General features: G+C 35.2%; 1 protein-coding gene across 1 annotated transcript in view; it reads right to left on the bottom strand.

Moving 5' to 3' along the window:
* The window catches only part of PIGK (phosphatidylinositol glycan anchor biosynthesis class K), a 134782-nt gene that overhangs the window by 25460 nt on the left and 83542 nt on the right, over positions 1-25780 (bottom strand). Inside the window, exon 10 of the mRNA XM_022581056.2 lies at positions 11136-11220. Coding sequence (XP_022436764.1) covers positions 11136-11220 — 85 coding nt within the window. The remainder of the gene's footprint in view (positions 1-11135; positions 11221-25780) is intronic.

Below are 25780 nucleotides of genomic sequence, written 5' to 3'. Positions count from 1 at the left end.
TTCACTGTTGCTACTGTTGTCATTGTCATCATCATTATCATCATCATCATATTTCCAATGTATAATTTGCAAAAGAAAGATTAAGAGGCTTTCCCAAGACCAGACAGTTATTAAATGGTGAAGCCTGGATTCAATCCCAGTCCACCCTATTACATTATGCTGTGTCCTAAGAAATGCTAATAGAACATAACAGATTTAAACATAAATCTTTCTGTCCTATTCTAATTCCTTCTTCTGAATAAAATCCTAGAGGTGGAATTACTATTATTAGCTATAAACACAAACACACTAACAAACTACTTTTCCTAAAGGCTGTATTAACTTACATTCCCATCAGCAACTTATGAGCATGCTCACCTCACTGCCCCTTCACCGACATCAACTATTCTCATTTTTAAAATCTTTACAAACTTGGTGAAAACTCGTATCTGTTTGTTTTTATTCTGGAATACTTAATGACTAATGAGGCTCAAACTTTTCATTTCTAATATAGAAATTTAATATATCAGAAACTATGATGACAAATTTATAGATGGACAGAAGTTTTCAAACTTACATAAAGTTGATGAAATATCAGTATTGAAATATTGATCACTATTTTCAAATAGCTTTACAGTTTCATTTATTCCTCGAAAAGTGACATTTTTGGAAGTGACTGTCATAATATGAAAGCTGAGATTAATTTATATGAATCTAAAATTATATCCCAGTTGATATTAAAGGAGTAGCACATGACCTTCAAATAGTTTAATTTTCATTACTTGCCTTATAATTTGAATGAAAATAAAAACGCAGTATGTTATTTTTCACTAGACTTCAGTTTTAAAGTCTACAATTAGAGAAAGCTCTATAAGAATTTAAAGCAATCTTTGTCAGTCCCTAGGCAGGGAGAGTACTATGGATTCAGCCTTTTGATGAGTTTCCAGGTATTGATAATTCAATAGGCACATTTTTAAAAAGAAAGTGTCAGAAATTTTCTACTTGATAGACATTTCAGTCAACCTTTAGTAAAGTTTAGGTAGGCATTACTAGAATAGAAAAACATAAAAATGCCAAAATAGCTAGAGTAAAATAAGATGAAGAACTATCACAAACGAGGACAGAAGAACTGAAAAATTGTCCAAATCCATGTCACAATGACAGAAGCTAGAATTGCAGCATCCAAGAAAACATCTCAGAATGTAGAAAAGTGAGAAGAGGTTCTCAATTATACATATTTTTAAATATTACATTATAAGATTAAGAGACTGGACCATACAGATAAATGGTTCTATAGGCAAACACTGCAAGTAATACCTGCCGTGGTACTCAACCTGAGGTAGTACTGCCCTCCATGGGAGGGGAGGAATTCAGAAAAGGTGAGTGCATTGTTTGGTATGGTATCACAATGAATGAGTGAGGAGTACTAATGGCAACCAGTGTTTGGAAGGACCAGGGATGCCAAAAATCCTGTGATGCACAGACCAGTCTTGTACAATGAAAAAATGGTCCCATTCAAATGCCAAGAGTACCCTAAAGCAAAACAATGGACATACCAGGAACTATATGGACTGGTTGTACTAGAAAAAAAAAAAATTACCTCTAGGATTAAAAAGGAAAAACAAAGCATAGATGAAACAAAATTTTGCAAGATAACCTTCCATGTTATAAGCCAAGGCCTGATGGGACACACTCCAGTACTTCTTTCCAGTAAACTGAATCTTTAATGGACACATAGCTCTATAGTAATCTTTTGGGCAGCTTGTGTGAATGAAAGAGAATAGGTTACATTATATCATCACCATGTACCCTGCAGAGATGCATTAAAAAATATAGATTTTACAATCTACTAATCTTATTAAAATATTAAAGGATTTGTAAGAAGCCATATAACTGAAACTGGGGGATCCAGGAAAAGCATGGAATATGGATAAGAACACAGTGGGGAAAAAGTGGATAATATATCTCTGTCAAGACAAAATATTCACTTGAGTACGTTAAAGTTTTTTAAAGCATACACCGGTTTGTGCCTTTGTTTACACCTAGCCTTTGCCTTAGTAAAGGGTCTTGAATTAATAAAGAAGATAAAATTGTTTCATGATGTTGATACCCAGAATGAATCTCTCACATATCTTAAATCCCAGGAACGCATCTACTAAAAAATCTCTAATCAAGATGTTTAAATCATGCATATTTATGCTTGTTTAATATAGGAACAGGCTGAGATAGTAAGATAAGTTTAATTTCACAAATGAGCACAATAATCATCAGGACCAAGAACAGACAGACACATTGGAGGTTTAAATTCAGTTCATACTTACAGAGTTCACACCATATCTTTGCTGCTTTCATAGCACAGCGCAGTCCAGTATATAAGAGCAAAGCCTCCAGTGCTAAAATGCTCAGGTTCAAATCTTGGCTTTGCCACAGACTAGATATTTGATCATATACAAGTTGTCTCTTGTTCCTGTTGCCAACACTGTTATGGTTTTGTGCCTATGTTCGCGAGGGATGTTGATCTGTGGTTTTCTTCTCTCGTGATGTCTTTGATATCAGGGTATACTAACCTCATAAAATAAGTTGGGAAGTGTTTTCTCCTCCTCAATTTTCTGAGACTCTGTATCATTTTTTACTTAAATGTTTGATAGAATTCTCCAGTGATGCCATCAGAGGCCAGACCCTTCTTTGTGGTAAAATTTTAATTTACAAATTCAATTGCTTAACTTGATAAAAGTCTATTTAGCTTTTCTATTTCTTTTTGAATCAGTTTTAACATTTGAATGTTTCTAGGAATTTGTCCATTTCACCTAAGTTGTCTAATTTGTTGGATAAAGGTCTTCATAACCTTTACTTATAATCCTTTTGATTTCTGAAAGGGTTCTAATGATGCCCCCTCTTCATTCTTGAGTTTGTTAATTTTTTTCTTCTATAATCTTGGTCAGTCTAACTAAATGTGTTAGTTTAGGGGAAAAGGGCGGGGAGAACCTCACTTTTTCCATTTGCTTATTTTGAGCTTTGTCTTTCATAATGAAGACACTCCCCGAAAGTTTAATGATCCTTGGTTGTATCTTCATAGTTAAGAGTAGGAAATAAAACACTGATCATAAGATCTTTATGTATTAACAGCACTTATCAACCACTGGGCTTACCAGTGGGGTGAACAGACTGGGACTTGGCTATAAAACTGGGGTCCTGCAAATGTCAAAATGCACAATATTTTTCTATTGGACTAGTATCCTCAGGGAGGAATTCTCCAATCTTCTGCCTGATAGAATATAAGCCTGGATGCCAGTGTTTTGAGAACTAAACAGGAGAAGGACACTGGGAGTTCTCTTTGCACGCAACCTTTGAGGTGCCTGGTGCCTGCTTTCCCAAGGTTCTGCAGTACAAATGGCTTGTTCTTACAGATCTCCCCCATGATGGAAGTTAGGGTGCAGCTTGTCCACTCTGCCAAGTTGGCTACCATTTGTTCAACTATTTTTCTTCTTCCAATTTTTCAACTATTTTTCTTCTTCCATGTTTCTTCCAATTTCTTCTTCCAATTTTTCTGCTATTCTTTCCTCTTCCATTTTCTTTGTCTTATGGGATTTATATATTTTTATGTCTTTACTGTCACTTTAGTAGGGCTTTTCAGGAAGGAGAATAAATGTGTATTCAATCAGTCATGTCTAAATAGTTCATAAACATATTTACAAATTTTGGTACAAATTACCACACTGTCCTCACTTTGTACTAATTTACACTCCTCTCCAGCAGTGTATGTGTTTTGTTTTTAGTGAGTATTAATACTTTTCATATCTTTGTTAATCTAAGAGATTTTTTAAAATGGTACTTTATGGTTGAAATGAATAATTCTTAAATCATTAATGAATATTAACATGTTTTCATCAGTTTATTAGCCATCTTTATTTCAACTTTTGAGGCATGTCTGTATATGTTCTTTGCTCCTTTTCCATTGAAGAGTTAAGTTTTTTCCTTATCTCTTTGTAAAAGCTCTTTATATGTAAAGATGTTAATTCTGTGAGGAAAATAGTTTTCCACTTTGATATTTGCCTTTTTCTTTTGATGTACGTAAGTTTTACATTTGTACAAAGTAAAATATATCAATTTTCCTTGAAGTTTTTGCCATTATTTTCATGCTTAGAAATTCCTTTCCAACAAATATTTACCAATGTATAGTTTTGATATTTTCCATTTTTTGCAGTGATCTATAATCCAATTAAAATTTACTTTTTTCCACATGTTATAAAGCAAGAATCAAGTCTTCCCTGCCCCCTGCAAATACTTAATTAGTTGTCCCAGCATTATTTACTGAATAATCCTTTAATTTCTCACTGATCTGTGATGTGATCTTTATCATTTATATAATCCATATACATACCGGGGTTTCTAGGCTAGCTAGATGATTTGTACTATCTATTCTGCACATAAGACTTACCTACATTTTTGTATCAGTGGCACTTTGTATATCTAAACAGTACAAGCCTAAACATTTTAATATCTGCCAGAGCTAACTAAAATTGATTCTTGACACAAAATTTTAAAAAATAAAACACATGCTTAACTAGATGACACTAAAGGAAAACTGTTATGATAAATTATACATTCATTACTGACCTTTTCATTTTTCAGTACATTTCTAAAATATTTTAATTTTTTAAAAAGGAAGTTTAAGTAACATCTGTATTTGAGACTAATATACTACTCTTAACTACATACTAATTTCTTTTTTTAAAAGACTTGTGTCTGGTTATTTTTTTAAATCCCTAGTTGTCACCATTTATAATTCAATAAACTCTACATGGTGCTTATCAACTTTTTATGTTTACAAATTAAAGTAAAATGAGCCTACTAATTAAAAAAAAGGGAAAAGTTTTCTGACCCATCTGCATGCAATTCTTTTCACAAAGAAGAAAAACTACCAACTTACCACAAAAGACCACAGTATAGTCACATATTTCAAATCTTAAGAGTAAATTTAAGCTATTTTTTTAAAGTGGCTTAATTTTAAAATTAACATGTCTGAAGTAAACGTAAAATTACTTATATGGGAAAATAATACACTTCTCTCTGTACCTGTCTCAGTAAGATAGTTCTGTACCTGCCTTCCCAGTAATATTCTACGTCCTAACTTGATGAATCCTTAAAAGGAATAGTTGTACTTTCATGTGAAGTGATGCTCCCTTCAACAGTAGCTGCAAGTTATGCCTTTCCATGCAGTTTATGCTTTTGCTGTGTTGCTGCAAGACCACTAGGTTGCCTGAATTGTTAGTATAATGAACCCTATGATCTGCACACCTCCTCCGAGATGTTTAATAAACGCCACCACTGTTGGCTATGAAAGGAACCTGAGTATCATAAACAGGTCTGCCACAAGCTCTTTGTGACCTTTAGAGAACTCTTAACTCTCTTTTCTGTCAGCATGCCAGAGCCTAAACTCAACAAAGGTCTCCATATTTATCCAGTGTGTACTATGTATCAGACACTGTACTTAATTCACTTTCCAATGAAAATACTAACAACACTCACCAACATGGGGGAAGAATTCATATAACTTTAGCTTATGAGAACAAAATAGAGGAAAATGGGGGAAAGGGACAAGAAAGAAAAGTGAGAAAGTCAGAAGACAGAAGAGGATAGAGAATAGAGGAAGTGGATAGAGAAGGAATGACAGCAAATGAGAAGCTGGCCTTTCTCATTGCGTACTCTGTTCTCTTCCTCCAACATTACTAGAGCTATGCAACTATGTGAAGAGATGGTGTGTAAAATATTAACAGATGTGCCGTGCACATGGCCAACTCAGCAATTATCAGAAGAGGTAGATGCCAATCCAAAACTATACAATATTACAGTATATCTCAGTGGAGGAACACCATGAATCTCTCAGTGCCATGAAGCCATGTCAACTACCCCCTACTACCTAAGCTGTGATTCCATCATCCCAGGAAGGAGTGGAAGAGGGAGAAAATACTAGGTGTAAGTGACTACATTTTCTACCATTAGGCAGAAAGAGGAGGAGGGATAAGAGGTTAGTTGATAAAAAAAAAAGTGCAATTATAAGAAAATATGGAAAAACATGTATTTGCTCTACTGATTTGTGGCTTCTGAAAATCGTACGCACTATATATCAACTGTGTTGAGGGGCATTCACACCGTTTCCAATTTGTTGTGGCCACAAGTAATGCTGCTATAAATTATCATTGCACTGAGATTCTTATATGTTAGTACTTTTATTCATATATTAACACTATGGGCTATATTCTCACAAGTGGAACCACTGGGTTGAAGGGTATATATATTAAATGTGAGTAGATGTTGCAAGATGGCCTTTTAAAAAGGTAGGAATAATTCAGATATCTACCAACAAGGTATACAAGTATCTTTCTCCTAGCATCTCTGCCAGAAATGGGTGATTTTAATTTTTAAAACATTTTGATTGAAATATAATTCATACACTATGAAATTCACCCTTTTAAAGTGTACAGTTCAATCGTTTTAGTATATTCACAGAGCTACACAATGATCACCACCAAGTTTAGAACATTTTTATCACTCAAAAAAAAGAAACCCTATACCCATTTAGAAGTCATTCCTCATTCCCCCACCTCATCCTAGTCTTAGACAATCACTAATCTACTTTCTGTCTCTGTAGATTTGCCTATTCTGGACATTTCACACAAATTGAACCATACAATGTGTGGTCTTTTATGACAGACTTTAACTTAACACACTGTTTGTTTTCAAGGTTCACCATGTTGTAGTATGTATCGGTACTTCATTCCCTTTTATCACTGAATAATGGTCCACTGTATGGATGTACTATATTTTATTCATCCATTAGTTGATGGACACTTGTGTTGTTTCCAATTATTGGCTATTATGAATAATGTTGTGATGATCATTCATGTACAAGTTTCTGTGTGGATGCATGTTTTTATATACTTAGGTTGGAATCAATGGGTCACATGGTAAATCTATGTTTAACCTTTTGAGGAACTGCCAAACTGTTTTCCAAAGTGTGATTTTAATTTCTGCCAATTTGAAGGGCATATAATAATTTTACTGAATTGGTAATGTGCACTTCCTTACTGAGTTTTAGGCTTTCTTTTCATTCAAGTTTGCTCTTTTCTGAACTGCTTTTCATCTCTCTGTTTTTTTTTTTTTCGGAACTGCTTTTCATCTGTTTTTTTTTTTCTAAACTGTTTTTCATCTCTTTTTTTTTCTGAGTTGTTTTTTATAAACTTCTAAGAATTCTGTGTATATTTTAGATATTAACCAATTTACTATTGTTTCTTTGTAAACATTTTGTCTTGATTCTAACATTAGTCTTTTAACATTGTGGTATCTTGTGTTATATAAAATATTGAATTTTTATGGTGCTGAACATATCTTCCGCATTTGTGTGTTCTTTAAGAAATTCTTCCCTACTCCTAGATTAAAAATGCAGTTGCCTAAACTTTCTTCTAAATATTTTATTTATTTATTTTACTTTAAGTCTTTACACAAAATTTACTTTGTATTACATAGTAGGAAATAGAAGTGTAACTGTTTTCTTACTGAAATACAAATCATCTTAATCATATATCTAATGATCAAACAATAAATTTTTTTCTCTGGATTCTCTGTTCTAGTGTTTGTCAAGCCACGGATCAGGAATATTTGTTGCTTTTGAAATCAATTTAGTATGTTTTATTTGCCATTTAAAAAATAGAAAAAGAAAATAGTGTGTATCATATGTAATAAGGGCTAATGTTTCATAATACTTTTATTTCTGATTTTTAACATACACATACAAACACATATATCAAGGGTCATTATGTATGTAAAATGTATTTCTCATTGTCAATTGTAATAAATAAAGTTTGAAATCCACCCTTTCATTGTATTCCATTAATCCATTTGTCTATTCCTTTGTCCATACATAACTATATAATTCTAGTGGCTGTGTTTTCTCTCTTTTTATATACCTTCTTTGGCTATTACTAGATATTTGTTCTTCCACATGAACTATGTGGTCATTTTTGTTTTCTAACATTAAAAAAAAAACTTGCTTCTATTCTAATTAGAACTGCTAATTTGGGAGAAATGATACTTTTATGATATTAAGTTCCCTGCCCCATCAAATATTTGGTATAACTTTCTGCTTATGAAACATGGTATGTTTCCACAATTCTTACACTACAGGGGCTATGGTTTACTTGATAAATTTACTCCTAAGTATTTTATAGATCCTTTCATTGTGAAAGAAAATTTTTCCCATCTTGGGACTCCCTTGGTGGCGCAGTGGTTAAGAATCGGCCTGCCAATGCAGGGAACACGGGTTCAAGCCCTGGTCCGGGAAGATCCCACATGCCGCAGAGCACCTAAGCCCCTGCACAACAACTACTGAGCCTGCGCTCTACAGCCCGCGAGCCACAACTACTAAGTCTGCATGCCACAACTACTGAAGCCCGCGCACCTAGAGCCCGTGCTCCTCAACAAGAGAAGCCACCGCAATGAGAAGCCAGCACACCGCAATTAAGAATAGCCCCCGCTCACCACAACTAGAGAAACCCTGTGCACAGCAACAAAGACCCAACGCAGCCATAAATAAATAAATAAATTTATTTTTAAAAAAAAAGAACATTTTTCCCATTTCCATCCTGTGTAGTTATTGCATATATAGAGAAGCTACCAGTTTTATTCATCTTATATCTGGCTATCTCACCAGATTCTCTTATTAATTCTACTGTTTGTAACTTGAGTGTCTTGGGTTTCCTAGATGTGCAATCATGTTGCTAGGACCCCTAAAAAGAGGTAAATAATTTGGCAATATGAAATGGTAATACTGAAATCTTGCCTACCTCCTCACTGTAAAATGCAGTTTAAGTAACATACACAAGAAATTAATTACTCAAATGACTGAGATACATTCCTCTCTCTCTGCTATTTCTCAAGTTGCTCCTCATGTTACAGCCCCTGACCCTGTTCCTTCTCTCCTTCAGCTCCTAAACTGTACCACCAGTGAGAGGCCCCAGCTTCTGATGGCTGGGTAGTAGGGAAAAGAGATAATCTGGCTCTCACTATACCATTAAATATACATATCCATCCATTCAGATATATACATACATGGCACAAGGCTAGATGCTGAAAAGAATATCAAGAAACCAAGGACATCCAGAAAGACAATCAAATATAAGATATCTATAAGACATGTGAATAAATAACATTATTTCAAATAAAAATGACACATGCTCCAAAACAGGCATAGGTAAAGCATGATTCAAGATTAGAAGAAAAAATAGTTATAGTATAAAAACATACTATTATTATAGGTGGAGCTTAGATATATACCACAATAATGCTGTAATTTAAATATATTACATGTTTAAAAGTTTTGTGGGATTGGCTGAACCTAATTATTACATGTATTATTACTATTCTCTTAGGGGGAAGACCACTTTCAAATAATCCACTTATAAGTAAACTTCTAGCAACATAACTCATATGTTTCTTAAACATCACTTGGATAGACAATGGTAACAGTTCCAAAGTTGTAGTACTGTCAATAAAGGGACATAACAAGAGGAACAGATTATAAGAGTCTGGTTTAACAATGATCTTTCCTTATTACCTCCTGAGAACAAAATTAATTTTATTCAATAAAAAGAAAATAAATTCCTATCATGTATCTTAAAATTAAAATTTTATAAATTCAGTTACTACAAAAATTTCATTATAATGTTTAATAATTCAGTGTTAAAATTAATATAGCTTCTTATAATGCCAAGAATATCATCATAAAAATTTTCACCAGGGTCAAAGATTTTCATCTTTGAATTTATATAGTATATAATAGCAAAACGCAGCTCTTACATAAACCATAGTTTATTGGTTCATTCAAGCTGTAAAAATATGACTGACATTTCATCTGGTCAACCATCTTAAAGGTTAACTCTTGTTTCCTATTTCAGATTTTATTCTAGGTGAACTGTTCTGGGCAGATTCTATTTACCTATTCTGAACAAACCACAAACTGTTTCATTGCTCACTCTGACTATTAAGAACATACTGACTTGCTGCCTGCTCTGTTGTTTAATTCATTCATGCTGAGAGTCAGGCATGAAGACAGAATTTTAAATGTGACATTTGCAGGCTGTTAGGTCATTTAAGCTCTGACAACACCAGGGAATTCCTGACATATAACTGGACCTGATTACCAACCACAGATAGGCTACCAAAAGGGGCAAATTTCTTACCATTTTTGGTAATTTCTCATAGAATTTTAATATTCAATGTTAATGTCAATGAAAAGAACTACATAGCCAACATTTTAAAGTAAAAGCCTGTTTCTTTTAATAAACTCAACCTGGAACTTCTAATCAATCCATATCTGCTAAATAAAAATTATTTTGATTGGCAAAGACATAAGGAAAAACATAATAATAATTAACATTCATGAAAATTCTGACATTTAAGGGCTTTTAATATTTCCCATAATCTATAGCCTCCGAAAAACCTGGTAAGTCTAAAGGCCATAACTCTCACCAACAGATCACTTTTAAAATTCTTCGATTCTAGTCCAGCAGGGCAGACTTTATATGCTGTCAAAATTACGGTACCAAATCTAAGTTTAAAAACTTACCACACTGCCTTCTTTAAGATTACAGTTATGTAAAAGGGATGATAGAGTCATTAAAATTGGAAATGAAAAAATTACCCACATGACATTTAGAATTATACTTTACAAGAGTTGATAATGGGGTGGGGCAGAGGAAGTAGGGAGAGACTGCTTTTTCATTTTAGCTACTCAAAAAAATTATACCAAATGATATTTTTTCAACTTTTTCTTTGTAACTAACAAGTACCATATACAATGGTGCAAATGAGCGTTCTCTGAAATTAACACTTGTTGTTAAGTAATGCGCAAAAGATAATTCTGATTCTACCCTGTATTTTATATAAGCAAGAATTCTACTGTTACACAGCAAGTAGCCTTTTAATATTGTGCTTTGAATGAGATTTCCAACTGTAATAGGTGGAGTCTAAATAGGGCTAGGTGGCCTGGAATGCCTTTCAGCTATAGCACACTGATTCTGAAAAACCTAACAAAAGCAATTACTTTTCAGAGATTTAAAATTATTGTTTCTTTCAAAAGAACAAAATGGAAAGCAAACCTGGTGTATTATCTGAGCTACAGGAAGTTGTTCAGCATATTTCAGAGGTTCCATTAGTTCCTCATCCATCAGGTCTTTCTTATAGCTGGAAAAAAATTAAGAAACACAAAGCCAAGGTAAATATTATTTTTAAATATGCCAAATGTTTAAATATGCCAAATATGAAATATATTAAAAATATATATCAATATGAGATTCTGAATTAAGCAGTATTTGTCAGTAATCTATGAAAAAACACCTAATGACAATTTTTAAATGACATAACCATGAATACATTCAGATTGCATTTAATTACTATTTAATAAGAGTAGCTAACATCACCTAATAGTCTCAGATCCTGTTTTTCACTCTGAGACTTAAAAATGTTTAAGAACTCCATGTTCACTGCATATGCTTTTTATCATAGTATTTAAATAAAGGTCTTCAAAACCTGGCTCCAACCATTCAAGCCTCATCTCCAGCAACTCCTTCTGTACGTCCAAGTCAACAGTTTCAGCCATTCCAACTAGTGGTCACCTGCCCATGGGCTTGGCATCTCCATGATTCTGAGTTTCTCCACTGTGTTTCCTGTTTGGACCAACCACAACTCCTTCTTTCTTTACTCTTCTTTCAAATATAATAATTTATTTAGACGCATCTAGGTACATTTTTTACCTCCTTGAAGACAAAAATTATGTCTTATTCTTCTTTGTATATCCAATGTTTACCATATTATACTCAATAAATGTTTGCTGAATGAATGTATGAATAAAGCAAAGACAACAATAATTCTGGGAGGTGATTCTACATGGAAAATATTTTCTTTAATATCTATATTTACAATGAGATGCAGAGTTGATACAACACATACATAACAGGGTATAAAACAGTAAAGTGCAGAGTAGGAACAAAAAATAAAATCTCCCCAAATGAAGAGAATTAGAAAAAATATTCTGAAAAAAGTATTGACCCTTTTCAAAATAGCAAATAAACATTAGATTCATTAGATTACAAAACAATAAGACCGAAACACATTTAAACTTTCACTTACCTTTTATTCCTGTAAACTACACATCACCTTATCAACTTAAAATCAAATTTAAAAATTGAAACATTGAATTATCTTGAAAAATAATAAAACAAGACTAGTATAAGTCTCCAGGGCTGTAGTTAAGAAATCTGATGATGAGAAATCTGGAATCTCTCCCAGTAAAAAGGCAGATATACAAATAAGGACAAAATTTTGTATATAAGAGTATAAGAAACCTCTTAGCTAGGTAAAAGTTTGTGCATACTTTGCAGATTAGCATAAAAATAATTAATTTGGGGGAACTTTGAAGACTCTCACTAATGATGGAAAAAACTGTCTTAAAACATTGTTTTATATAGACAGAAAGTAGAACAGTGGTTTCCAGGGGCAAAGGAGGGGAGAAAGGGGAATTACTGTTTAATGGGTACAATTTCAGTATTAAAAGGTGATAAAAATTCTGGAGATAGTTGGTGGTGATGGTTACAGGATAATGTTAACATACTTAATGCCACTGAACTGCATACTTTAAAAGGGTTTAAATGGTCAATTTTATGTTTTGTATAGGCTGTGGGCTGAACTGTGTCTCCTCAAAATTCATACGTTGAAGCCCTAATGTTGAGTACCTCAGAATGTGACTGTAATTGGAGACAGGATCTTTAAAAAGATGATTAAGGTTAAATGAGGTCATTAGGGTAGGTCCTAACCCAATATGACAGTGTCCTTATAAGAAACTAGGACACAGAGAAAGACAAAGTAAAGACCATGTGAAGACACCAGGAGAAGATTTGACCATCTATAAGCCAACAAGAGAGGCCTTATAAGAAAACAATCCTGCCAGCACCTTGACCTTGGACTTCTAGATTCCATAATTGTGAGGAAATAAATTTCCGTTGCTTAAGCCACTCAGTCTGTGGTACTTTGTTATGGCAGCCCTGGCAAACTAATACAGTATATATTACCACAATTAAAAATAAAATAAATATTCATTGACCCAAAAACCCACATTATTTTTAAATAGTTCACAATGTACATTTAAAAAGTCTCTCTACATTTTTAGGTATATAAAACATATACCAAGCAACAAAAGGAAAATAGATATATTGAATATTATCAAAATTAAAAATTTTTGTGCTTCAAAGGACACTACCAAGAAAGTGAAAAAAACCCAAAAATGGGAGAAAATTTTTGTAAATCATATACTTGAAAAGATTTGTATCAAAAATATATTACAGGAACCTAATGAAACTTAAAAGTTTTTGCACAGCAAAGGAAACCATAAACAAGACGAAAATAGAACCCTCAGAATGGGAGAAAATATTTGCAAATGAAGCAACTGACAAAGGATTAATCTCCAAAATTTTCAAGCAGCTCATGCAGCTCAATATCAAAAAAAACAAACAACCCAAACCAAAAATGGGCAGAAGACCTAAATACACATTTCTCCAAAGAAGATATACAGATTGCCAACAAACACATGAAAGCATGCTCAACATCACTAATCATTAGAGAAATGCAAATCAAAATTACAATGAGGTATCACCTCACACCAGTAAGAATGGCCATCCTCAAAAAATCTACAAACACTAAATGCTGGAGAAGGTTGGAGAAAAGCGAACCCTTTTCACTGTTGGTGGGAATGTAAATTGATACAGCCACTATGGAGAACACTATGGAGGTTCCTTAAAAAACTAAAAATAGAACTACCATACGACCCAGCAATCCCACTACTGAGCATATAACCTGAGAAAACCATAATTCAAAAAGAGTCATGTACCACAGTGTTCATTGCAGCTCTATTTACAATAGCCAGGACATGGAAGCTACCTAAGTGTCCTTCGACAGACAAATGGATAAAGAAGATGTGGCACATATATACAGTGGAATATTATTCAGCCAGAAAAAGAAACGAAATTGAGTTATTTATAGTGAGGTGGCTGGACCTAGAGTCTGTCATACAGAGTGAAGTAAGTCAGAAAGAGAAAAACAAATACCATATGCTAACACATATATATGGAATCTAAAAAAAAAAAAAATGGTTCTGAAGAACCTAGGGGCAGGACAGGAATAAATATACAGACGTAGAGAATGGACTTGAGGACACAGGGAGGGGGAAGGGTAAGCTGGGACAAAGTGAGAGAGTGGCATGGACATATATAACACTATCAAATGTAAAATAGATAGCTAGTGGGAAGCAGCCACATAGCACAGGGAGATCAGCTCGGTGCTTTGTGACCACCTAGAGGAGTGGGATAGGGAGGGTGGGAGGGTGGGAGGGAGGGAGACGCAAGAGGGAAGAGATATGGGGATATATGTATATGTATAGCTGACTCACTTTGTTATAAAGCAGAAACTAACACACCATTGTAAAGCAATTATACTCCAATAAAAATGTTTTCAAAAAAAAAGTCTTGCAGTTGTTTAGAAAATTTTAAAAGGAATTCCCTAGCGGTCCAGTGGTTAGGACTCAGCACTTTCACTGCTGGGGCTGGGTTTGGTCCCTTTTTGGGGAACTAAGATCCCTCAAGCTGTGTGTGACCAAAAAAAGAAAAGAAAAATTTCAGACCTATTCTTGGTTGATGCATACTGAAGTGTTTAGATGTGAACTGTCATGATATCTGCAACTTACTTTCAAATGGTTCAGAAAAAATAAAACAAAAGAAAATGAGGAAAATGAATGAGCTTGAAATTTTTTGTAACAACTACTTTACAGATTTTTTTCCAGTAATTGATATCTAGTCTCATACCATTGTGGTCAGAAAAGATACTTGATATGATTTCAATTGTCTTAAATTTACCAGGGCTTGATTTGTGACCCAAGATACGATTTATCCTGGAGAAGGTTCCATGAGCACTTCAGAAGAAAGTGTATTGTTGTTTTTGGATGGAATGTCCTAAAAATAAATTAAGTCCATCTTGTTTAATGTATCATTTAAAGCTTGTGTTTCCTTTTTTATTTTCATTTTGGATGATCTGTCCATTGGTGAAAGTGGGGTGTTAAAGGTCCCTACTATGATTGTGTTCCTGTCAATTTCCCCTTTTATGGCTGTTAGCATTTGCCTTATGTATTGAGGTGCTCCTATGTTGGGTGCATAAATATTTACAGTTGTTATATATTCTTGGATTGATCCCTTGATCATTATGTTGTGTCCTTCTTTGTCTCTTGTAATAGTCTTTATTTTAAAGTCAATTTTGTCTGATATGAGAATTGCTACTCCAGCTTTCTTTTGATTTCCATCTGCATGGACAATCTTTTTCCATCCCCTCACTTGCAGAATGCATGTGTCCCTAGGTCTGAACTGGCTCTCTTGTAGACAGCATATATACGGGTCTTGTTTTTGTGTCCATTCAGCCAGTCTATGTCTTTTGGTTGAAGCATTTAACCCATTTACATGTAAGGTAGTTATTGATATGTATATTCCTATTGCTATTTTATTAATTGTTTGGGGTTTGTTATTGTAGGTCTTTTCCTTCTCTTGTGTTTCCTGCCTAGAGAAGTTCCCTGAGCATTTGTTGTAAAGCTGGTTTGATGGTGAATTCTCTTAGCTTTTGCTTGTCTGTAAAAGTTTTAATTTCTCCATCAAATCTGAATGAGATCCTTGCTGGGTAGAGTAATCTTGGTTTGTAGGTTCTTCCCTTTCATCACTCTAAATATGTCCTGCCACTCCCTTCTGGCTTGCAGAGTTTCTGCTTAAAGATCAGCTGATAACCTTATGGGGATTCCCTCATAAGTTATTTGTTGTTTCTCCCTTGCTGCTTTTAATATTTTTTTTTGTATTTAATTTTTGAGAGTTTGATTAATATGTGTCTTTGCGTGCTTCTCCTTGGATTTATCCTGTATGGGACTCTGTGCTTCGCGGACTTGTTTAACTATTTCCTTTCTCATATTAGGGAAGTTTTCAACTATAATCTCTTCAAATATTTTCTCAGGCCCTTTCTTTTTCTCTTCTTCTTCTGGGACCCTTATAATTCAAATGTTGGTGCATTTATGTTGTCCTAGAGGTCTCTGAGACTGTCCTCAATTCTTTTCATTCTTTTTTCTTTATTCTGCTCTACAGTAGTTATGTCCACTATTTTATCTTCCAGGTCACTTATCCGTTCTCTGCCTCAGTTATTCTGCTACTGATTCCTTCTAGAGAATTTTTAATTTCATTTATTGTGTTGTTCATCATTGTTTGTTGGCTCTTTAGTTCTTCTAGGTTCTTTTAAACTTTTCTTGTATTTTCTCCATTCTATTTCCAAGATTTTGGATCATCCTTACTATCATCACTCTGAGTTCTTTTTCAGGTAGACTGCCTATTTCCTCTTCATTTGTTTGGTCTGGTGGGTTTTTACCTTGCTCCTTCATCTGCTGCACATTTCTCTGTCTTCTCATTTTGTTTAACTTACTGTGTTTGGGGTCTCCTTTTCACAGACTGCAGGTTAGTAGTTCCTGTTGTTTTTGGTGTCTGCCTCCAGAGCCTAAGGTTGGTTCAGTGTGTTGTGTAGGCTTCCTGGTAGAGGGGACTGGTGCCTGTGTTCTGGTGGATGAGGCTGGATCTTGTCTTTCTGGTGGGCAGGTCCACGTGGTGTGTTTTGGGGTGTCTGTGAACCGATTATGATTTCAGGCAGCCTCTCTGCTAATGGGTGTGGTCATGTTCCTGTCTTGCTAGTTGTCTGGCACAGGGTGTCCAGCACTGTAGCTTGCTGTTCATTGAATGGAGCTGGGTCTTTGCACTGAGATGGAGATCTCTGGGAGAGCTTTAGCCATTTAATATTACTTGGAGCCGGGAGGTCTCTGGTAGACCAATGTCCTGAACTCAGCTCTCCCACCTCAGAGGCTCAGGCTTGACACCTTGCCGGAGCACCAAGACCCTGTCAGCCACACGGCTCAGAAGAAAAGAGAGAAGGAAAGAGAGGAAGGAAGAAAGGAAGGAAGGAAGGAAGGAAGGAAGGAAGGAAGGAAGGAAGGAAGGAAGGAAGGAAGGAAGAAAGGAAGGAAGGAAGGAAGGAAGGAGGGAAGGAAGGAAGGAAAAGTTATTAAAATAAAAAATAATTATTAAAAATTTAAAAATTAATAAAAGAAAAAAAAGAAAGAAGAGAGCAACCAAACGAAAAAACAAATCCACCAATGACAACAAGCACTAAAAACTATACTAAAAAAAAGACAGAACCCTAGGACAAATGGTAAAAGCAAAGTTATACAGACAAAGTCACACAAAGAAGCATAAACATACACACTGACAAAAAGAGAAAAAGGAAAAAGATATATATATCGTTGCTCCCAAAGTCCACCTCCTCAATTTGGGATGATTCATTGTCTATTCAGGTATTCCACAGATGCAGGGTACATTAAGTTGATTGTGGAGATTTAATCCGCTGCTCCTGAGGCTGCTGGGAGAAATTTCCCTTTCTCTTCTTTGTTCGCACAGCTCCCGGGTTCGGCTTCGGATTTGGCCCCGCCTCTGTGTGTAGGTCGCCTGAGGGCGTCTGTTCTTCGGACGGGGTTAAAGGAGCAGCTGATTTGGGGGCTCTGGCTCACTCAGGCCGGGGTGAGGGAGGGGTACAGATGAGCGGCGAGCCTGCGGCAGCAGAAGCCAATGTGATGTTGCACCAGCCTGAGGCACGCCGTGCGTTCTCCCAGGGATGTTGTTCCTGGATCACGGGACCCTGGCAGTGGCGGGCTGCACAGGATCCCGGGAGGGGAGGTGTGGATAGTGACCTGTGCTCGCACACAGGCTTCTTGGTGGCTGCAGCAGCAGCCTTAGCGTCCCATGCCCGTCTCTGGGGTCTGCGCTGATAGCCGCGTCTCGTGCCCGTCTCTGGAGCTCCTTTAAAGCAGCGCTCTTAATCCCCTCTCCTCGCGCACCAGGAAACAAAGAGGCAAGAAAAAGTCTCTTGTCTCTTTGGCAGCTCCAGACTTTTTCCCGGACTCCCTCCTGGCTAGCCGTGGCGCACTAACCCCCTTCAGGCTGTGTTCACACAGCCAACCCCAGTCCTCTCCCTGGGATCCGACTGAAGCCCAAGCCTCAGCTCCCAGCCCCCACCCTCCCGGGCGGGTGAGCAAACAAGCCTCTTGGTCTGGTGATTGCTGGTCGGCCCCGATCCTCTGTGCGGGAATCTCTCCGCTTTGCCCTCCACACCCCTGTTGCTGCGCTCTCCTCCGTAGCTCTGAAGCCACTTGCAGTCTCCGCCCGCGAAGGGGCTTCCTAGTGTGTGGAAACCTTTCCTCCTTCACAGCTCCCTCCCAGAGGTGCAGGTCCTGTCCCTATTCTTTTGTCCCTGTTTTTTCTTTTTTCTTTTGCCCTACCCAGATATGTGGGGAGTTTCTTGCCTTTTGGGAGGCCTAAGGTCTTCTGCCAACGTTCAGTAGGTGTTCTGTTGGAGCTGTTCAACATGTAGATGTATTTCTGATGTGTTTGTGGGGAGGAAGGCGACCCCCACGTCTCACTCCTCCGTCATCTTGAAGGTCTACCTCTGCAGGATTTTTTTTAAAAATGCACTCAAAGTGTAATTCACAAATAATCTTGGGTATCACTACAGACTTTGGAGTTTTTTACTTATTCAATGTCCCACAACAAATTAAATTACTCATTTTGAATTTCTTGAAAATGTCCATCATTTTCTTGCCATAATGTTTCTAAAAGGTATGATGTCAAACTGATTTTCTTTCCACTTTAATTATTTTCATTTTTAATTTATTTTAACAATAAAAGTATTTTTTGGCTTGGAGGCTCTGGTGGTCTTTTCCTTTTATTTTAAGGTCTAATAGTAGGATATAGGATATAGCTAAGAGTCAATTATTCTAGATCAATCAGTTCCTCCAGGCATATAGAAGCTCTTTCAATATGGAAATTCACATCTCCTTTTATTTTAGAAAAGTTTGTTTTATTATAATTTTAAATATTATTTGTTTATTTTCCATTTGTTTTTCTAGTTCAAGTTCTTGAACTAAATATATTGGATTTTCTCTATCACTTTTCTCTCTGATCTTTTTATCTGTCTTATTTCAATTTCACTTTCTTGACCTTTTCATTTCTATTCTTTATGTCTCTTACTGAACTTCTGGTAATATCTATCTTTCCTTGGGCACCTTGTAATTTAGTTTTCATTTCTGAAATGATTTTTGAGTTTTTTTGTTGATTTCCTTTCCAGAGTTCAGTCAGCTCCTATTTCATACATCCTCCTGTTCATTGTCCATTTCAATTGTGAGTTTTGGAGTGTCTGATTCATGGTGTCCTTTCATAATGCAATTGCTTGTTTAATAGAGGTTATTCATGTTCAAGTATTGTGTCTTAGTTTTTCTTTTTTTGTGGCTTTTCTTTTCTTTCTTTTTATTTTTCCTTTCATTCTATGTGTGTGCTGAGAAGATTTGGTTTTAATTTTCTGTTTTCTTATAGTAACTCTGTATGGATGCTGGCTTCTTTTTCAGTTGAAGATTATTTGCACTGGTTTTTTTTAGAATCAGCAATAGTAAGCTATCTTGTGAAGAGGGGAAGAACGGAGATAAGTTGGCTTACTAGGTTTCTCTCAGTTCAATAGCACCCTCCTCTGTGGCTACAATGAAGTGTAGATTCTTTAATAAATGGTACTTTTTGTGGTAGTGGTGGGAACAGAATTTGTCTTTTTCTTGTTTTTCCATTTTTCTTATTTCCCTTGGTCCTTTATCTTCAGCTGCTTCTTTCTTTCCCTTTACTACCAAGCATCCAAGGGACACGCCCTCCCTCCTTGCAAGGTATCTTCCATTCCGTCAGAATTAATTTCCCAAGACTGTCACCTAAGTCACCCACACTTTCTAAGCCCCATCTCTTCTATCTTCAGTAGCTACAGCTCTGATCAAGTAGTCCATGTTTACAGCATAATTCAGAAACTGAGAAAACTACCAATGTTAATTTCAATTTATATATGTCTGCCATCCTAAGGGAATCTGAATTTTTCTCCTGCAAAATCATAAAGTTCTCTTTCTTAAAGCCACCCATTATTCCTTTCATTTAACATTCTGAATTTTTCCTAAAAGGATGTACTTTTTCTATCTTTCCAAGATCCTTCACTAAGAAACACTACTTAAATAATTTAACAAGAGAGTAGTTTCTGCATGCAAAAGGCTGTATATTCCTTTTCTTACTTTACTGTTTCTTTTTTAAAAAACTGTGCTTTTGAAGAAAACAGTAATAAATGGAATGGAATTTGCTTATACTATGGAAGGATTCTGGATCCAATACAGTGATGCTACCGTCTTAAATCAAAATGCAAATCCTCTGCACAAGTAAATAAAATACTGCTGGCAAAATTCTGAAACCTGTGAAGTTAGTCTTTACAAACGCTCGTTTCTTTTGTGTTTTTACTCTTTCATATATGCTCAGTGCCCTCAAAAATCTTCCTCCTCTGTGCTGTCCAAGCACTCCTAAAATAATACTGTAAAATTATTTATGGTACCCATATAGAAGGTCATCTCTGATTCAGAAACAGATGAAGTTTTTATTCCATATTGCCATATTGAGATTAGATTATTCATGATAAAATGACCTAGCCTACTGTGGGCAGAAGACCAAAGCATCTTTTCAAACACTAGAAATATACCCAACAAAAAGAACAGGAAGACAGACACATTGCACTATGCCAAATACAAACTAAAAATTAAGAACATCAACAAATAATTCAAGACACATGATGTAGTGTAATCCAAAGTCATTAGGAACGAATTCTCTAAACATATCAAAAATAGGAGGAGAGCCAACATTAGTGTTACTTCTTGAACTTGATAGCTTAAAAGAATTATTTGAAACTAAAAGTATATTAAAAAAAAACCAGTTAATTTAATATAAACTTGCTGGGGAAAAACAAGGATAGAAAAATTTCCACTCCTAAACTGCATTAAAAAAAATGTCCAAGCATTCATCTAATTGACAACACATATTGTAGTGTAAGATATAGTTGACAAACCTGCAACCCTATGACATTCCTGAAAGTTTAAAGACACTCTAAGGGAAAAAAACAAATTTATTGGTCAATAGAGACATACAAAAAATACTATTACAACTCAAAAAATGTCCCAAGTGTCACCAAAGATTATTTTTGTGAAGACAGGTTATATAGAAATGAGACAACAATCTAACGCATCATCTTCCTTGAAATGAGATTCCCCTCCCAAACTCATAGCATCGCCGTTCTTCTAACTGTCAAACTAAAAATTTGTAAGCAAAGGTATTAAAACATAACCTTGGCTATTATCTACTTTGAAGAAGCACAAGAAAGATGATGAGCTGGGGAAATTAGACATAATTTGAGATAGAGAACAGAAAGTTAACTCCCAAGAGAATTAATGTTACATTAACTTATGGCCCAACTGTTGAAATACATCTTATTTACCATCAGCTTGCAGTGAGGTATAAAGATGCACATACCAGTTAAGAAAGAATATCTCTCAAGCAATTCAATAAAGTGAATATAATAAAATCCCAGAAAACCAAGCTCTAGTTCTCACTGAAGGATCTCTTGTCTGGTAGAGGTTGTAGGCAGGCTTTCCGAAAGTTTCCCAAACCAGCAAATGTGTATATATAAGGAATTATCTGTGTAGAGTCAGATAATTCTAAAAGAACAGTGGGTAGTCAAAGGAAAACCTGTCAACTTTACTGAGCACTTACCCTGTATTAGGCAATCTAGTAGGTACATGTAACAAGTTATATATGTGTGTTGTTTAGTCATTTTATTTTGCTTACATATACATCTATGTATACATGAAAAATATGTAGAATACTCATAAACAGTTTCATTAATAAATTATATTCTATATACAAATATAAACAATGAAAATATGTAAATACATACAAAATTGACAAAGAACTCACATAATTCAACATCAAAAAAACAAACAACCTGATTAAAAAATGGGCAGAGGACCTGAATAGACATTTTTCCAGAGGCATACAGAGAGCCAACAGACACATGAAAATATGCTAAACATCACTAATCATCAGGTAAAGCCAACTCAAAACCACAATGAGATATCACCTCACACCTGTCAGAATGGCTATTATCAAAAAGACAACAAATAACAAGTGCTGGCGAGTATGTGGAGAAGAGGAAACCCTGGTGCACTGTTGGTGGGAGTGTAAATTGGTACAGCCACTGTGGAAAACAGTATGGAGGTGCCTCAAAAAAACTGAAAGTAGAACTACCACACAATCCAGCAATTCCACTTCTGGGTATTCATCGGAAGAAAACAAAAACACTAATTTGAAAAGATATATGCATCTCTATGTTCACTGCAGCATTATTTACAATGGCCAAGATATGGAAACGACCTAAGTGTCCATCAATAGATGAATGGACAAAGAAGATGGGGGGGGAGTGTACGTGTGTGTGTGTGTGTGTGTGTATACACACACACATAATAGAATATTACTCAGCCAAATAAAAAAGAATAAAATCTTGCCATTTTGCAACAACATGGATGAAGCTGGAAGGTATTATGCTAAGAAAATAAGTCAGAGAAAAACAAATACTGTATGATTTCACTTACATAGGGAATCTAAAAAATAAAACAAATAAACAAACATAACAAAACAGAGTCACAGATACAGAGAACAAACAGGTGGTTGCCAGAGGGGAGGAGGTGGGGGGATGAGCGAAATAGGTGAGGGAGATTAAGAGGTACAAACTTCCGGTTACAAAGTAAATGAGCCACAGGGATTAAATGTACAGTGTGGGAAATATAGTCAATAACAATGTAATATCTTTGTATGGTGACAGATGGTAAACAGACTAATCGTGGTGATCATTTTGTAATGTATAGAGATATCAAATCACTATGTTGTATACCAGGAATTAACATAGTCTTATAGGTCAATTATACTTCAGACTCATAGAAAAAGTGATCAGATTGGTGATTACCAGAGGCTGGGGTAGAGAGTGGGGGAATTGGATAAAGGTGCTCAAAAGGTATAAACCTCTAGTTAACAAACCTCTGTTAACCTCTAGTTAACACTGCTATACGTTATATGTGAAAGTCAGGAGAGTAAATCCTAAGAGTTCTCATCACAAAGAAAAACATATTTTTTCTTTATCTATTCTTTTCTATCTTTATGAGATGATGGATGCTCACTAAACATTGTGGTAAAGTAAAATCATTATGCCTTAAATGTACACAGTGCTGTATGTCAATTATATTTCAATAAAACTGTAAGGGGAAAAAAGGCCCAGCAAAAAATAAATAAATAATACATATAATTCAGCCACTTGTTTTTTTTTTTCATTTAATATGTTTTTGAGATCCAAGCATCTCAATATGATTACCAATCTAGCTCATTACTGATAATAGCTATATGGTATAATATGAAAATGCTCCATTTTATTTAAACATTCCATTATGGATGGATATCTGCTTTCATTTATTTATTATTAAAAATAGTGTTGCAAAAAATATCCTTCCAGGCTACTTTGTCTACATGTGCAAGAGATGCTCTATAACAGGCAAACCATAGCCCACAGGCCAAATCTGGCCTATCATCTGTTTCTGTATGTCCAGTAAGCTAAGAATGGTTTTTACATTTTTTTAATGGTTGCAAAAACAAATCAAAGGGAGAATAATATTTCATAACAAATGAAACTTATATAAAACCCAAATTTCAGTGTCTGTAAATAAAGTTTTACTTGAGCCCATTCATTTGTTAATGTATTATCCATGACTTCTTCTGCACTACAGTAGCAAGAGTGTTTGCAACTGAGGTCATTTGACCTACAACGGCTAAAATGTTTACTAGCCGGCCTTTTACAGCAGAAGTTTGCCAACCCCTGTTCTAGAGTAATTATTTAAAAGTGGATTTGCAGGGTCATAAGTTATTACGCACATTTTAAATTTTGCTAGTAACAACCAAATTACTATCCAAAGGGGCTGCATCAATTTATACTGCCACCAGAAATGTGTAAGTTCCCATTTCCCTCATCGCCACTTAACTTTCTACAAGAAACAGTATCTCATTGTTTTAATTTCCATTTCCCTTTTAAAAATATACTTGAATGGTCACTGGACATGAGTCTTTCTTCTTTTCCAAACTGCATTTCCTTTGGTCATTTTTCTATTGGGTTGTCTTTAAAAAAAAAAAAAAAAATCAATGTGCAGAGTTATATAATTTGGATAGAAATTCTTTGACATACATGTTGCAAATAATTTCACCCAGAGTTTCTCTTTTAACTTTGTTTTGTTTTTTTTTTACTATATATGGTATTTTAATTTTGTTGCAGTAATTTTTATTAATCTCTTCTTAGCTATGTTTTGTATGACATCTTTCCCCACTCCTATTTCCCAACTCTTATTAAGTTTAATAATTATTAAATGGTAGATTCTCTTAGATTTCCTATTACACGGTCTGTAAAAAAACAGGGAAAATTTGCCTCTTCCTGGTTCTTATGCCTCCTATTTTTCCCTTGTCTTCTCACATTAGTTGGAACTTCTTGTGCAATGATGAATAGATGGAAATATAATATGCATCCTTATCTTGTCTGACTTTCATTGAGATGCTGCTAAAGATTCACCCTAAAGTATAATGTTTTCTGCTCACTTTAGATACATGGCCTTTATTAAGTCAAGGCAGCTCTCTTTTATTTCTAGTTTGCTAAGCCATGTTGCTTTTTTTCATCATTAATGATTTTTTTTTTTTTGCGGTACGCGGGCCTCTCACTGCTGTGGCCTCTCCCGTTGTGGAGCACAGGATCCGGACGCGCAGGCTCAGCGGCCATGGCTCACGGGCCCAGCCGCTCCGCGGCATGTGGGATCCTCCCGGACCGGGGCACGAACCCGTGTCCCCCGCATCGGCAGGCAGACTCCCAACCACCGCGCCACCAGGGAAGCCCCATCATTAATGATTGATAAATTTTAATCAGATGCTTTCTCTCATCTACTGAAACAATTACAAAATATTTCTCATTTAATGTAGTGATATGATGAAATACATTAATATATTTTCTAACCCTAAATCATTCCTGCAATTTTAAGATAACTTCTATTTGGTCATGAAGTATTTTTATTTTTACATTACTGGATTTGATTTGGATTTTATTTAAGATTTGTATATCTGTGATCATAAAGAGGTTGGCTCTATTAGTTTTTCATAATCTCCTTGTCTAGTTTTGGCTTCAAAATCAACTAGTTCCACCAAATGAGTTAGGGAGCATGCTTTCTTTGTCTATTCAGTTCGTATGTCAGCTCCACATGTTTGGTAAATGTCACAGGTAAAAATTATCTAAGCCTACTGCTGTTTGAAGTTTGTTGACAGAAGGTACGTATTTTCTACAATTGATAAAAAAGCAAATTCTTTTACTTGAAGGCTTAATTTATTTCTTTTACTTACTTTTTTCCTAAATCCCTGGTAAGTATTACTTCAGCCACATTCCAAGTGATTTTTATAGCCTTATATAGAAAATGCATCATGTAAACAGCACATTTTGGGGTTTTGTTTTGAATTTAGTGTGACGACCTTACTCTTTCACAGAGGGTATCTGGTCTAATTATATTTAATTTAGTCACTGATACAACTGGATTTATTATTATTACCTATTTTCTATTTCCCATCTATTTGATGTTCCTTTTTCTTTTGAATTAACCAAATACTTTATTAATCCTTTTTTTCTCTATTAACATGGTAATTACACACATATTTAC

The sequence above is a fragment of the Delphinapterus leucas genome, chromosome 1 (assembly GCF_059928025.1).
Source record: "Delphinapterus leucas isolate spDelLeu-1000000601 "Yukka" chromosome 1, BTC_Dleu_Yukka2, whole genome shotgun sequence".
Classification (NCBI taxonomy): Eukaryota; Metazoa; Chordata; class Mammalia; order Artiodactyla; family Monodontidae; genus Delphinapterus; species Delphinapterus leucas.
This window is presented reverse-complemented; position numbering and strand designations above follow the sequence as displayed.